The following is a 15287-nucleotide window of genomic DNA, read 5'->3' as shown; positions in this document are numbered from 1 at the left end:
CACTCAATTGTCTGCTCAGAAGCAGAGTGCATCTCGTCTCAGTCCTCCTTTAAATGAGTGAAGACTGCATCAGCGGCGGAGTGTTTACGATGCCGTCGACGGTTTGGGATTCGTGGCTGCACTTGCAGGCCGCCAAATCTTTGATGCGATGTTTGTGCATCAGGTGGCCGCGTCGGCTGTGCCTGGTCCTGATTAGGTTGATGGTCGATCATTGGCGGCGTGGAAGGTTGCAACCGGGAGGGTTTCAATGGTAGGCCGCAGTGTACTTGCGGCTATGCAACCCAAACTGTGGACTGTCAAGTAAACCACTGTAGTCTGTGCTCCTTCCAACAGGTGGAATAGCAAAACTACACTAACTCTCTCCCGAAGCAATAGACCTCGCGACATTCAACTCCAGTCCTTTCCTGATGGAAGTCACATTCAGGCGGCTCCCTTAATTTTGTGAAAAGCCCCTAAATTATTCCATGCCCGTCATTCGCGCCCACCTTTGCCTTCCGTCTGACGTCGGTGCCCACACATGCAAACTATCAGCACTGCTTTTCTGCAATCAATGTCCCTTTCTGTTGGAAACTGGGCGTGTGCGCAAGCGTGCACGCGTGCATTTCATAGTCTGTTGAGGCGTGACGTTGCATTTTTAGAGGCGGATCACGGTCATAAAACGCCTGAAGATTGTTAAATCTGCCATAGGACGTTGCATTCTGCACGCATATTCGCGCTTTATTAAGTTTAACCTCAAGCATTCAAGCCATGCTGAAGGTATTCAATAAAATTATACAAAGCTGCCAACGCACATCGAGTGCAATGTCGTCCCATTGTTTACTTCCAACTGGAAAGGGAGGTTTTTTTTTGTACACACAACCTTACCAAGTGTAAGAAAAATCAACCTTTTCTTTATTTGAATGCCTGGGCAGGCATCACTCTGTAATTTCACAACATGCAGCACCTCCGATTAGCACGGTTGGCTACGTATGGTGCCAAAGATGTTCAACATACATTATAATATGGTCATTGTTCTAGAGGTGGGGGCTTTAGAATGGTCCCGAATAGCCTTAATAATGGTTGACAGCTGCTGTTCAATTTGACCACGGACAGGAAGAGGCAGGGCAGCAATTGAGCACCTCCCAGTGATCGACTTGGATTTTCCACATCCCCCTCGCTCGAAAGAGCGCGAGAAACGAGCGGCTCACTCAGTGGTGCACTTCACTGCTGTTGGAAGGTGGAATCGCATAATAGGCAATTTACAGCCAAATGGAGTCATTCAGCCATCTAAACCCCGCTCAGTATCTTACAATGATTAGATAATTCCCTGTAATTATGAAGGGATAAGGGTAACAGACATAGCAGAGGTGAACTGTCAACATTTTTTTTTTGCAAGCAGCTACATTTTATAATTGCACAAGATATTGGTCACGCCAAGACATTTGAAATACAACAGGTCGAATGTGTCCGATGCATCCCTCCCATTCTGCTGCAGCAACTTTCTGCTCCGTAATCCATGACATTAACGTTAACTTTTTACACACCAACGAAACCTTGCCTTGCAAATCACTAGCGCTTACAGAGCACCAACTACTGCAAAGTGCACGATGATAAAATCGCCTTAAGTCTAACGGCCATTAGTCAACTCTCGAGTGTTGGGAGTGACATGACCCAGCGGCAAGCGTGTTTTGCCGCCCATTGCAGAGGATCGTGGCTCGGGACCAGGCAGGCCACGCCGGTAAATACTGCGGGTGGATTACCCATAAACACGCCAATGTTAAACATTCCGTGACGTCATTCCAAGAAGAGTAGGCCATTGTGTGCTGGTGTCAGTCCAACATTTGCCATAATAATTGGGAAACGCATCAAGCAACCCAGCCCCCGACTGAGAGTATTGACAATAATTGTAATAATAATAATAATGTTGGGCAATGGAAAACCAAAAGGTCGATGGAGTAAAATTTGCACTTGTATGTTGAGACGCAGAACAGAGTTTTTGTAAATACCTCCCGATTATTTAACTTTTATTCCCAATTGTAAATACCTCCTGGTTATTTTAGTGGGGTATCTACAAACGGATCACCCTGCATAACAAAACATTTCCCGACAAACTGGCATGCGACTGGCTGAGAGAACCCAGGAGCCTGGTTTGGAAATGATTGCATGCCACCGTGGCCTAGTGGGGGGACAAACTATCATCATCCTAAAATAAATGATCACGGCTGGTGAAATAGAAATCTCACGTCGCCACGGTGTCGAGATGTTAACTACCTCTCCTGGTAAACAGCAGGCGTGGGTTCGATCCCGACTCCGACACCTGTATACTTGGGAGTTTGTGTGTTCTCTCTCAGCTGTAGTGGCGTGGATTGATCCCCGGGTCCTCAGGTTTTCCCCCTCCACATATATAAACGTGCTCTTAGGTTATCGTGCCGTTGTCAATTTAAAAGTAATAAGCCACTTCATCGAGCTATCATTTGCGACGGCCAGGTCGCTTCCGAAAACAAAGCTATATAGCTCAGCGGGCCTTACCTGGTAAAATAAAAAAAATAGTTTCTAGTTTTTACTTACAGCTCATAACTCTGAAAGCCCCGACAACCTCGGCGGACAGAGAGAGAGAGAGAGAGACTGCGCCTCACCTGCTTGCCGTCCACTTCGATGTCGGCCACGTAGTTCTCGAACACGGTGGGCACATACACCTCGGGGAACTGGTCCTTGCTGAACACGATGAGCAGACACGTCTTGCCGCAAGCGCCGTCGCCCACGATCACCAGCTTCTTGCGGATAGCAGCCATCTACCGACGGTGGTGGGGGGTGGGGTGGGAAGGGGTGATGGTGGTTACATTCTGTAAGTTACGAAAAGGGTGTACTCCAAACGCAACATCTCCGGCACACTGCCAGGATCGAAGTGGGGAGAGGGGAGTTTCGTTGTACGTATGCATGTTGAACTTCTTTCGCACCGTACGTAGGCAGCCGTGTTAATCGGAGCTTCAGGGGAAGGACAGCAAATGGAGGTGATGATGTTCGTATGTTGAACTTCTTCTTGCATCCTACATAGACAACCGTGCTAATTAATCGGAGGTGTGGGGTCAAGGACAACAAACTAAATTCAGTAGGTTAACAAACAGCCCCGCGGTCAAAGTGCTCGCCACCCGCCAGTTTGGTTGCATCGAGTTGACCGTTTGATGTTGCATCTGCACAACATACTGGACTGTGGGAAATGTACTGAAGAATGAGTGCAGTATGGTTCCAAAAGGAACAAGAAAATACTCTGTGACCTCATTCGCAAGATATAAAAAAGACATTGTGCTTAAAGTTCCCTGCAAAATAATTGGCCAAGGATTTCATACCACCGCTACATCGCGTAACTTGACCGAGGCCATCCTCAATAAAGACAAAAATCTAAATGTGCTGCCACATGATTAAGTGTCTCCGCGAGTCGAACGGGCAGAGAAGACCTACACGAGCAGGTAGTGTGGATACGGTCAGGACAGATCATTGGAGGTCGCCGCGTGTCTACGGTGCAGCAGCTGCAGGAATCTGGCAGAAGGGGTGGAAGCATTGGCACCCACTGAGGTGTGGCAGCATCAAAAACTTTTCCCATACGTAATAAAGTTTAAAAAAAAACATAGTCCACTGTCATATGATTACAATAACCTCCCTCCCCCACCCTCTGGTCTCCACACCTGACATGTTCACAGTGATGATGCCATCTTGCTCTATTTAGATACAAGAAGCAGGAAGACTTCTTCACAATTCTGGCAAATATCGCCGGATGAGGCTGGTTGTAATGACTGGCGAAACATCGTATTCAAATTTGTAAACATGGATTTACTCTCTAACACACCGGCGTGCTGAAGTAGTAATTACATTGGCATCTTGTGTTTACGTGACAAACCTTACTAAATGGCCGTCGGGTGGCGGTGGGTTAACGAGACATTTATATTGACGCACTCTAACCCAAAAAATGCCATTATGGCGGTGGAGCAGTGCTGCCCTGCTCTCCTGCCTACAACACCTATAACATCTGTTTAATGCATGGTCACCAATGCAAGTAGTATCCAGGGTCAACCTTGCTTAACTTTCGGGAGACCTGCGGAGCTCAGACGGTGCCAGGTGGATTGTTTCATTGCAGAACTGTGAGAGATGGCAATGGCTTGGGGAGGCCTTAGTCCAGCAGTGGATTGACAGTGATTGATGCTCATACTATTGAAAAAAGAAAGCACAAATGTAACCACATGCGTAGCGAGTATATACAACCTGCCAATATCAGTACCGTCTTAAAATATTTAATATTTACGGAGGATAATGTACAAACGCATATTAGAATCTGAATCTTCTTTGGTTCTTTCGGTAAAGTCACGTAGAATGAGAATAAAATAATACAATAAAATTCTCACGACGTTTCGGCCACAACACAAGTAGCCTTCTTCAGGTGAAGGAACAAAACTGTCAGGACGACAGCTCTGTCTCGACAATTTTATTGTTTTATTTTATTATTTTATTCTCAATCTACGTGACTGTACCGAAAGAACCAAAGAAGATGAATCCTTGCAGTCACGAAAGCTTTAAATCGAAAAATAGAATCTGAATATTTTGGCTGGAGGAATCAGATGAGCTATTAAGCTCTATTTCATAGATATTTAGTAGAGGCGGGTCACTTCTTCATCATCATCAACATGTCCATTCAATTGCATATATACACAAGCGTGAGAGCGGTAAAACTGACCTGGAGCACACACGTGTCACACGCTAATGAGGCGGGTGACCTCATCACTTAACGGTTGTTGTTGCACTGCAGATCCCATGGAACTGGGAACGATACTTTAGCCACAGCATTACTGCTGGGGTTGTTTTTTTTTTTTAAAGACAATGCCCAGGAGGTTAACTTGAAACCCATATATCACAATGTTTGAGGGTCCTTGCCTCTAACATCTGGCAATTCAAGAAAGAGCATTGATTCAAGCGAGTCCGACTCGGCCGATGACACACGTGTGTCGAAACCGATCCAGAAGTTTTGCTTGTGCAGATTTCCATCGTGTTATGCGGCAGTAGTCGTGGATGCGTTGCAAAGTAATGGGCGCACAAAGCGAAGCCGCACGGGGCAAGCTGCCTGTCTGCCGAGTAGCGCACAGTACACACACACACACAACGTTGTCCCGCGCTCGAAAGCATAGCCGCGCACGAGTGAATTCAAACCGCATATAGCGGAATTTTTAGTAGAAATAGGTTTCGTATTCTTGGTTTTTTCGGTAAAGTCACGTAGAAGGGAAATAACAAAAAAAATTCTCACGTTTCGATTGCAACACAAGCAATCATCTTTAGGTGTGAAAACCACAGCAAAGAAAATTTGAAAAAAGAAAACCCGCCACTTTTTAAAAGAAATATTGATGTGGTTTTCACACCTGATGATGATTGCTTTGTGTTGCAATCGAAACGTCGTGAGATTTTTTTTTATTATTTCCCTTCTACGTGACTTTACCGAAAGAACCAAGAATATGAATCCCTGCAGTCACGAAAGCTTTAAATAGAAATTTAGAAATAGGTTAGCAGCGTACACGCGAAACCGCACAAACCGGACCCGCATCAAGCTAGGGAAACCTGAACTGAATCTGCGCTCCCACAAGGCCGTTTTTGTAATAATGATTTTGTGTGGAGAGACAGATGTAGAGTCCTTGCTCTCCTACAACACGGTTAGTTGCGTTCCTGAAGAGTACCACGTTATGGGAAAAATAGGGTTATAACGACCGTTGATTCAATGGGAAGGTAGGTTTCAAACACACTGACATTTTCACGATAATTTGTTATTGTTGATCTTTATGCGCTTTTGTAATTACTGTGTCTTAGGTTTATAATTCATTAATTGAAACCATGAAAATTGGTGAAAAACGCGTGCCAGTGTTAGTCGCTAAGCAATAGAAATACGTAGCCATGGATGAGGGTGGCGAGAAATTGTTTAAGGGGTGTGCCAGTGACTCGCTTAACAGCTATTAAATTGTCAATCTTTTTTATTACATTCCCCCCCCCCCCCCATGTTTCTGAAATGTTAAATAAACTCATAAAACAACTCGAAGATAGTATCGGTTACTTGGGACGAGTAGGGTAACGAGCACAGCCTGCGATAGCACGCGTGAGATGCGTACGCAGGCTAAGCAAAGACCCGAGGCACCTGGGTAGTAGTAGCATCGAGAGGAATCCAGCAGCATCCCAGTGCCTTGTTTGATGATGCTACACCAAAGCGGCCGTCCATAAATGACGTCATGCGGTCTTGGACGAGTTTTGACACCCCCCCCCCCCTTTGTCACACGGCGTCACAAAAAGTCAGACCCCCCCCCCTCACATATGACGTCACAAAGCTCTGCCCCCCACCCCCCAAAAAATAAAACAAATCGCTTTAAACTATCGTCATTGTAGTGCGTATTTAATGTGGCGCTGCACTCCGATGTAGGAAAAAAACATTTATTAAAAAGTCTATTTAATTAAGTAGAACGTGTTGTCTATATTTATTTAAAGTTGTACATTTTGATGTGACGTCACATTTCTCAAACCCCCCTCGTCACACATCGTCACAAATGTCTGACCCCCCCCCCCCAGGTGCGTGACGTCATTTATGGACGGCCCCAAAAGGCAGACGTACAAACCGCTCATTCCTAACTCGCGCGGCGTAGTTCCGTTCAACTCAGTCGCATTGTCAAATTCGCATCCGCGTTTTAAACAACAACAACAAAAGTGTTCCCTAACAAATCGCGTTATATAAAATTCGCGTTGTGAAAGCACGCGGCGTGATTACAGAACTGACCGTACTTTGTTTACCATTCTTGCAGCCTCTACCTATTTGACACGCTTTTTTTTATTTAACTCACTCCGTCTGTTATTGTATCCTCAAAAAAATCTTGAAACTCAATTTTTTTACCCACGTCCCAATGTGCTATCGACTGTAAACTTGGTATACTTATGTCACAATGATGACAAATGTTGTAACTCAATTTTTTACACACTTCCCAATGTACTATCGACTGTAAACTTGGTATACTTATGTCACACTGATGACAAATCTTGAAACTCAATTTTTTACACACTTCCCAATGTGCTATCGACTGTAAACTTGGTATAGGTATGTCATATTGATAACAAATACTATATTCTGATGATGACTGTTTGTGTTGCAGTCGAAACGTCGTGAGAATTTGATCGTTTTAGATATATATTTTATTATTTTATTGTTTCCCTTCAACGTGACTTTACCGAAAGAACCAAGAATATGAATCACTGCAGTCACGAAAGCTTTAAATCAAAATATAATAATACTATATCCTATCATTGTTGAATTAAAAAAATATATTTTTAAACAATCTTTTTTACGGGTCTAATTGTCAACGCTCAACTGACGTTGGCTGTGAATCACCACGGGCCCCCTTTACGTTTGTGGCCAAACTTCGGGGCCACTTCCTGGGGTCGTGGAGTTCTGCCATTACTCGTACGGTACATTTAATTAAAGAGTGGTGTTTTTAAAAAAAAGGTATTTTAAAATCTTTTATTGTGTTCAGGCCACTGCTGGCGGCAAGGGCAGCGTGCCCCGGCTTACACAAGGGAGGTTGTTATGAATCACAATCCCCAGGCGAGAGGAAGTCACTAATTCCAATGACAAAAATGCCACGACAAATAAAAATGAGGTTCGTTCAGACGAGAGTCTAAAGGGGAAGACGCAAAGCCAACATTCATCGATAGCACCGCTCTTAAAAGGGGATATATACATAAACATATTCTCGTCTTGAGTTTTCAGTTTCATTTATTTGGAATAACCCTGTGAGACATTCGGCTCTCGATTCGGGTGCAAACGCAACAAACATTAAAATTGCAAGATACATTTAAAATTTACTGTACGCAAATTTAAACATCCCCTTACAAAAACAATAAAATCTTCCAGAAAAAAAGCACCATTTGTTTATGCTGCGTCCAAAAACGTGTAAAAAAATAATCCCATGTTGATGTTTGATCACAATGACAATCACAATACAATTTAGATGTAACATGTCTAAGTCTAACTCTGTACTATATATATAAAAAAAACAATCGGTATAAACTGAACCTTTCTAGAACATATCCCCGTTCAAGATTGCTTGCCCAGCATGGAAGAGTAGGCCAAAACACAGTAAAAAAAACTAGATGGCTTGAGAGAGCAGCAGTATCCATGAGCAATACCATTGCAGGCCAACACCTCCGGACAATGTACGAGTCCACGTGTCCGTCGGTCGACACAAAATATATACACAAACTAATTTCTCAACACAATACAATCGGCCCACGTGGCTTTTGCTCTGCGAGTGGAGTAATTTAATCATCAGCAGCAGCATTGGTCAGACACAAAGCAAACTCCGGTTTCGACACTCAAGTCTCATCAAACGCCAATCGATATTGCTCGTGAACCTGCCACATTAGGGGCGGTGGTTCTTCCCGAATTCGAAGTGAAATGACATTGGAATACTTGACATTGTTGACCCTTTTATCCTCGTGTTAAGGCGACGTTTCGGGCAGCGGCCCTTCACGGTAGCACATGCGCTACGCTGTTATATTGTGCCCCGCAAAACGTTTAACTTTTAAAGGGGGCAAATCGTCCACACTTTTATAAAAACTGATTTCGGCGGGAGAAAATAGCACTTCACGAGCCTTTACCAGACTCCTGGGGCAAGTGCTGGTAGCGAACGCCTATTGAAGCCGGTACGGAATGGGTGTTCAGCGCCACGCCCGACCGCCTTTGTCTTTCCCGAGTGCTGACGATGGCACGTCGCACAAAGAACGAATTTGGGGCCGAGTCGAAACCTAAAGGAGCGGTTCTGATGATCGCCACTGGCGTTGGCGTGGCCCCGAGTGGGGAATCGAACTCGTTGGCCTTTGTGTCAGGCCGAGTTGCGCAGCGCGCTAACCACTGCGCCACCGCTCCCCTCCGTCCCCCCCCCACACAAATACCCCGGGGGCCACATCACAGCAAGCGGTGACGCGCGCATTTACATTTCGCAGCACGCATAAGCCGCGCTGCGCCCATCCGTTCTAGCAAATACAAACGCGTTCAACACACTGTAAGTAAAAAAAAGTTTTTGTAGTTATTTTGAGCAGCGTATTTAAAAAACAAACAAATCACAACGCGAGGCGGGCGCATATTCGAAAACGCGTCGCTTATAAACGTCCAGGTTTTTAAAACGAAAAAAAAAGTTATTTTTTTAAAACCCCAATTTCACCACGAACCTTTTTCGCGTGCCGGGAACCGAAGGTGACGGCCAGCCGAGGCGCGGAGTGATTTGAGTTGAGGCGAGCTGCCGGCGCGGCCGCATCACCGCGCGAGAGGCAAGGTCCCCTCCTCCGCCCCCGTGTGTTGGTCCGCGGAGAGGAGATAGTCCCCAGCCTTGATGTGACGTCACCGCTCCGGGCGAGTCCACTGCACAATTATAAATTATTGCTTTTTCTTATGCTGGAGGAAGACGGTGAACTGTAAAGTTATTTTTCGCCGATGTCCCTGCCTGCAGGCGTTTAGGGGCCGTACATAAATGACGTCACGCGATTTTGGACGATTTTTTACTCCCCCCCCCCCTTCGTCACACCGCGTCACAAAAAGTTAGACCCCTCCCCCTCAAATATGACGTCATAAAGCTCCGCCCCCCCCCCCCCCAAAATATAAAACATGCTTCAAATCGCTTTAAACTATTGTCATTGTAGTGCGTATTTAATGTGGCGCTGCACTATAATGTTGGAGGAGTGTTGTTGTAACAATTCTATATTTATTTAAAGTTGCGCATTTTTATGTGACGTCACATTTCTCAAACCCTCTCCCCTCGTCACATCGTCACAAATGTCTGACTCCCCCCCCTCCCTAGGTGCGTGACGTCATTTATGGACGGCCCCTTATGCACAACAAACATGTATAAAAGCAACACCAGCCTACGTGCACCATGCAAAACATAAACCCATACCGTGTCAATCCATGCGGTTTACTCCGTATTATTGTGCAGGGAAATTTAGTTTTTAGGTCCATACGGCGTACAGCCGTTTCAATACGGGCAAAAAATAAATAAATAGTCCATTAATTTGTGTTTCTCCCTTGTGATGGCACTTTGTAGGATGAACGTTGAGATTTATAAGGGTGCACGGGGTGACCAATAAGGTCGGAATTGGTCTGTTATAAGTTAGGTCACTGATAAGGGGTTGACAGGTATGGAAACCCATCAGCAGTTCCTGAAGAACAGCATGTGGTCCCAGTCGTTTCAAGTAGTCACATTCAACATCAATTTTAGTAAATGACTGACAGCAGTGATGCAGATACATACAACTGTGGACCCCGTTTAATTCTTATTTAGGATTCATCGGCGCACTACGGCCACCAGTGCTTACTGCTACAAAGTCTGTCCCATGGAAACCACAAATAGTGCCGTGTGTGGAACCGACCATTAGCTCGGCTAGTGCCAATAACAAACAAAAAAATACCTTACTTTGTATCCAGATGTATCCGTCTCTCCGCATACACAAAAAAAATATAGAAACGTTGTTCCCGCACAACCCCATCGGCCGAAACGTCTTCTGTGAGTGCATCCTTTCAGCAGCATTCGATTCAATACGAGCACAACCATCGGTGAGCTTCCACAACACTGTGTATCATCGATAACAATTAGCAATGATTATCAAATCTGTGAACGTCTGTTAAACCCCCCCCCTCCCCCCACATCGTAGTAGAATGGGGGCTCCCCTTGCCGTGAATGCGCTTTGCTCATGCACAATGCCTGTGTTTTGTCACACACACATTGAGTATGTGTAACACGTGTCACACATTGAGTACCGTATGTGTAATACGTGTCTGTGTTTTGTTGTATGGGCAGCGGTAGTGTAGCGGTTAGCGCTACGCTGCACTACGAATCTGGCCACCTGAGTTCGATTCCCGCTCATGGCCCAACACCCAGTGACGATTATCTGAACCGGGTCCTGGGGCTCCCCTAGGTCGACTCAGCCTCAAATGAGTACCTGCTGCGGTGTGTAAACATCTCCACGGGGGATACAAAGGCGGCCGGGCGTGGTGCTGGCCACCCACCCCCTCGTGTGCCGTGCCGTCCTTAATAAGTGCTCGCTAACAGCACTTGCCCCTACAGTCTGTTACAGGCTACACGGGGGACCTTTGTTCTTTGTTTGTTTGAAACGTATGGGATTTGCAGCCTCCCAATTATTTGGCATACCACTGACATGGATCCGTTCTCGTCACTCAGATTTGTTATGGTAAGGAAACACACGGTGTGGGAAGGTGAGGCACAGCCACACCTGGGTGGCTACATCCACGTCCGTTATAGCCCCGCCCTCAGTGGGGTATGGGTATAAAGGGCGGGGAGCCAGAGAGCTCGGGGCAGTGTGTTGGGGCCAAGAATGAAGAACCAGTGAAGAAGGAAGGCCTGTTAGATAGACCCTGGGACTTCCCTGACTGCTGTTCTTTTTAGGGCCGGCACGGCAAGCCGGTGGTACGGCCCCAGAGCCTCAGAGCCGGAGCCCTTTTAAGGGCCGGAGCCCTTTTAAGGGCCGGTCTGGTTGGTGGGGTGCCGAGATCTGTGCTTGACCAGGGCCAGATCAGATAGCCTCCTCTAGCGCCTGTAGCTGGAGGAATCGGGAGCCTAGGGCTTATGCTAGATAGCCTAGGGGTATCCCTGAGTGTATACGGGTGAAGAGGCCGTTACCCCTTCCGGTGTGACCCCTTGTTCAATAAATAGTGCTGCCCCTACTCTACCGTGTACTGGGAACCCACTACAATTGCACACGTGTGTTCGCTGGAAGGCACGGAACTGCAACCACACTATGTCATGCTGGGTTATTTAAGAGGAATAATGCACTCACGTTTGCTCTGAAAAAGGGCTCGAAACGTCACCTATATTATGTTTCTTAAGGCCACAGTTATTGACGGATGTGTTGATCTGTATTCTTGTTAGACGCTTGTGCACCCACTGCCAAACGCAGTATCAACCCCATTTATATAACATTTTCTGGAGCGCACTAAAAAAGGGTTGCATAACAATTATTTTAAATTAATTCATGTGAGAAGTGCGAAAGCCCTCCGCATGCGGTCTCCCTCGTGACAAAGGGCACAAAATGAGTGGGGGGGGGGGGTTAATGACTAGATGACTCATGTGACCTATCCAATGAACATGCAAAAAGCAGTGCCATGCCACCGCTGTTGGCATGCGTTTGATAAACCTTTGCGCCAACGACCAAAGTGTACTGAATATAAGCTACATTCTACCAATGTGTACTGAGTATACATTTTATTCCAGCAAATGTGTACGGAGTATATGCTGCATTCTACTAATGTGTACCGAGTATAAGCTGCATTCTACAGAAATCGAGTATTTATTAGCGCAGTACACGAAGCACTGTCCCGGAATATTCCATCATTGTTAAAATTAAAACGTGGACGTTCAGCTCTTCTGTTAATCAACTGCTGGATGACGTCCTCGTGGTGATCATTCGATCAGACTTCGCTACGCTGGTTGAATGCGGGAAGGTGAAGGCAAGTGAGCATATACACAGGACGATAGATTTCGTTTTTTTTAATATTGCTCTCAACTGGCAATTCGGGCATCCTTCGACACCCCTGTTATGTGCAGGCCAGTCATCACTCATCCGAGCACTATCCAGGATGAGCCGTCCTTGGCTTTCAGAAGTAGGGGGTGAATTGCAGGCGATACGATGTTTCGTGGGGCGCTGTGTGGCCACCTTGTAGTTTAGAACCACCAACTTAAACAGAGTTGAGAGAATGCGACCGTCCCAAGAAATGCATTCTTTAGACCGATGCCGTTTGTATTCATCATTTGGTTTTTGGGGTCGAACTGCTGAAGCCCAATGGCAAGGTGCGTCGTAATCCCACCCCCAACGCCAAGAAGTTGGAAGTTAACGTGTGAACAGACACGCCAATGTATTATTGCTTCACCACATTGGCATGTTATTAACCCAATTGGCCATACATTTCATTTGACCCGTATGTACAAGTGTACAGCGCGCAATTATCTTGAATGACGCTACATAAAAAATTTAGATTAGTCTAACATACCGGTGTGCTGAAACAATGTGCTCTCGTGACTATATTTTCGGCCGTCGGGTGGAAGAGGGAGTGACAACACATGTTGTATTGTGCTCACCCAATCCGACTCAAACAACAATTATGAATCATACACGTTGGTCGCAGAAACCCCACGTGTTCAATGTATGCCGCGTTTCATTGAAGAGATTTAAGTTTTCGTGACTGCAGGGATCCATACTCTTTGGTTCTCTCGGTAAAGTCACGTGGTAGGTATAAAATAAAACAAAATAAATTAAATCACGACGTTTCGGGCGTCTTAGCTTGCACTCCTCCCCCCTCTCTTACCTATACAGCCTCTTGTTACAGCAGCTCTTTTGCCCACTTCAGCAATTGTTTCTTGCTGTGGTTGTCCCACCTGATGACGGACGCTTGTGTTGCGCCCGAAACGTCGTGATTTATTTTATACCTACGTGACTTTACCGAGAGAACCAAAGCGTATTCATTGAATCGTATTTTCATCATCAGCCATGATCAATCCACCGTTGGATTAAGGGCCTCCCCAAGCAGCCAGCATTTCTTGCGTTCCCTGTGATGCAGTCATCTATCGAGCAACTGCACACGTGCTAATGTAATCGCACCATCCCCTCTGGATGTACCATCAGTTATGTTCCATCTCATGGCTGCCCCTGTCACTATTCTTTATAGTAGGCCATCTTCGATCCTTCCAGCGTCGTGTTCCGTAGAGCCAACTTTTCAGAACAGTTTTACGCATGACATTAGCCTGTGTATGTTCTCCAACCCACGCACTTGCTTGTCTCCGAATGCAATTCGAATGTTTATTGTACTTATTTCGCACCATACGAAGTCAACAGTGCTAATCGGATGTGCGTCTCCCATTGCTTAAATGTGCACTTTTCTGTTGTTCTATTTTGGATTCGTAAATAACCACGTTTCCGATTAGAATGTGTGTGTGTATATATAAAGGCACAGTGTATTTCAGGCAACTTAATTCTAGACATTTGCAGCAGAGACTGCTTGTCTTGTCGAACAAGGTCACGTTGACCGTCTGTGATTACCGAATTAAACCATCAGTTTAAAGCATGGCTTCAAAACGAAATAATAAAAAACAAAACTGCGTATCGTACTCTTGATTGAATACACGTAAATGATGACTTTAAAATTAAAGGAACCACAACAATCGTATGTTATGCATGTACTCGCAAACCTGTAATGTTTGCAATACAGTGCAATGGAAAAACATTTCCCTCTTCCTAATGAGTAATTTTTAAAGCAAAATTTGTGAATGTGTATCTGTTCAAAATGTTTAGCATACTTTCCAGACTGTACACCATGCAAAAATTATAATGCATATATTTTGCACGGCAAATGCGCTGTGACGTCACATCTGTCATGTCTCGATTTCAATCTTTCGTGACTGCAGGGATTCATCTTCTGGGTTCTTTCGGTAAAGTCACCACGTAGAATGGAGATAAAATAATAAAAATAATAACAATAAAATTCTCACGACGTTTCGGCCACAACACAAGTAGCCTTCCTCAGGTGAAGAAACAGGACTGTCCGGAAGACAGCGCTTGAGTGAACCCTGCCAAGCATGGGCAGCGTCTTTTAAGCTGTGTGGGAGGAACAGAGCGCCTTGACAAAGACGTTTACATATAAATTAGCATGTAACTGGGGGATTTTTTTTTATTATATTATCTCCATTCTACGTGACTTTACTGAAAGAACCCTGAAGATCTGTCATGTCACCCGCGCATGCGGAAGCCTGCTCATGTCACGCCCCCCCCCCCCGCGAGTAAAGTGCCATACAAATGTGTTGCAGGTCTAAGGCGTTCTTCACGCAGCATTGCTTTATTATTTCAGTCGTTTACTGCCGTACGCACCCTGAAAGTTGTGTGTGTCTGCTGCAAGCGCGTGTATGTGTACCTATGGACGCGTGTGTGTGGGGGGAGCGGTAGTGTAGTGGTTAGCGCGCTGCGCTACGAACCCGGTGACCCGAGTTCGATTCCCGCTTACGGCCACCACCGGTGACGATTATTTGAACCGGTCCTGGGCCTCCCCTAGGTCGACTCAGCCTCAAACGAGTACCCTGCTGCGGTGTAAACATTTCCACTGGGGAGACAAAGGCGGCCGGGCGTGGTGCTGGCCACCCACCCCCTCGTGTACCGTTCCGGCCTTCAAAAGTGCTCGCTAACAGCACTTGCCCCCTACAGTCTCACAGGCTACACGGGGGATCTTTGTCTTTATCCTG

General features: G+C 45.8%; 1 protein-coding gene across 2 annotated transcripts in view; it reads right to left on the bottom strand.

The window, feature by feature from the left end:
* LOC116952246 (rho-related GTP-binding protein RhoC-like) overlaps positions 1–9428 on the bottom strand; it is a 28320-nt gene extending 18892 nt beyond the window's left edge. Inside the window, exons 1-3 of one of the 2 annotated variants that reach the window (XM_076074173.1) lie at positions 9220–9428; positions 2937–3026; positions 2616–2771 (exon numbers count right to left, since the gene is read on the bottom strand). In XM_076074173.1, the coding sequence (XP_075930288.1) occupies positions 2616–2771 (156 nt within the window). In that variant the 5' untranslated portion in view covers positions 2937–3026; positions 9220–9428. The remainder of the gene's footprint in view (positions 1–2615; positions 2772–2936; positions 3027–9219) is intronic. The other variant, XM_032971433.2, reaches the window with a different exon arrangement.
* Between the last annotated feature and the right edge of the window lie 5859 nt (positions 9429–15287).

This window comes from Petromyzon marinus, chromosome 46 (assembly GCF_048934315.1).
Source record: "Petromyzon marinus isolate PM22_M1 ecotype Great Lakes invasive population chromosome 46, UKy_Petmar_22M1.pri1.0, whole genome shotgun sequence".
Classification (NCBI taxonomy): Eukaryota; Metazoa; Chordata; class Hyperoartia; order Petromyzontiformes; family Petromyzontidae; genus Petromyzon; species Petromyzon marinus.
The sequence above is the reverse complement of the archived record's forward strand: the minus strand, read 5'-3'. Positions and strand labels throughout refer to the sequence as shown.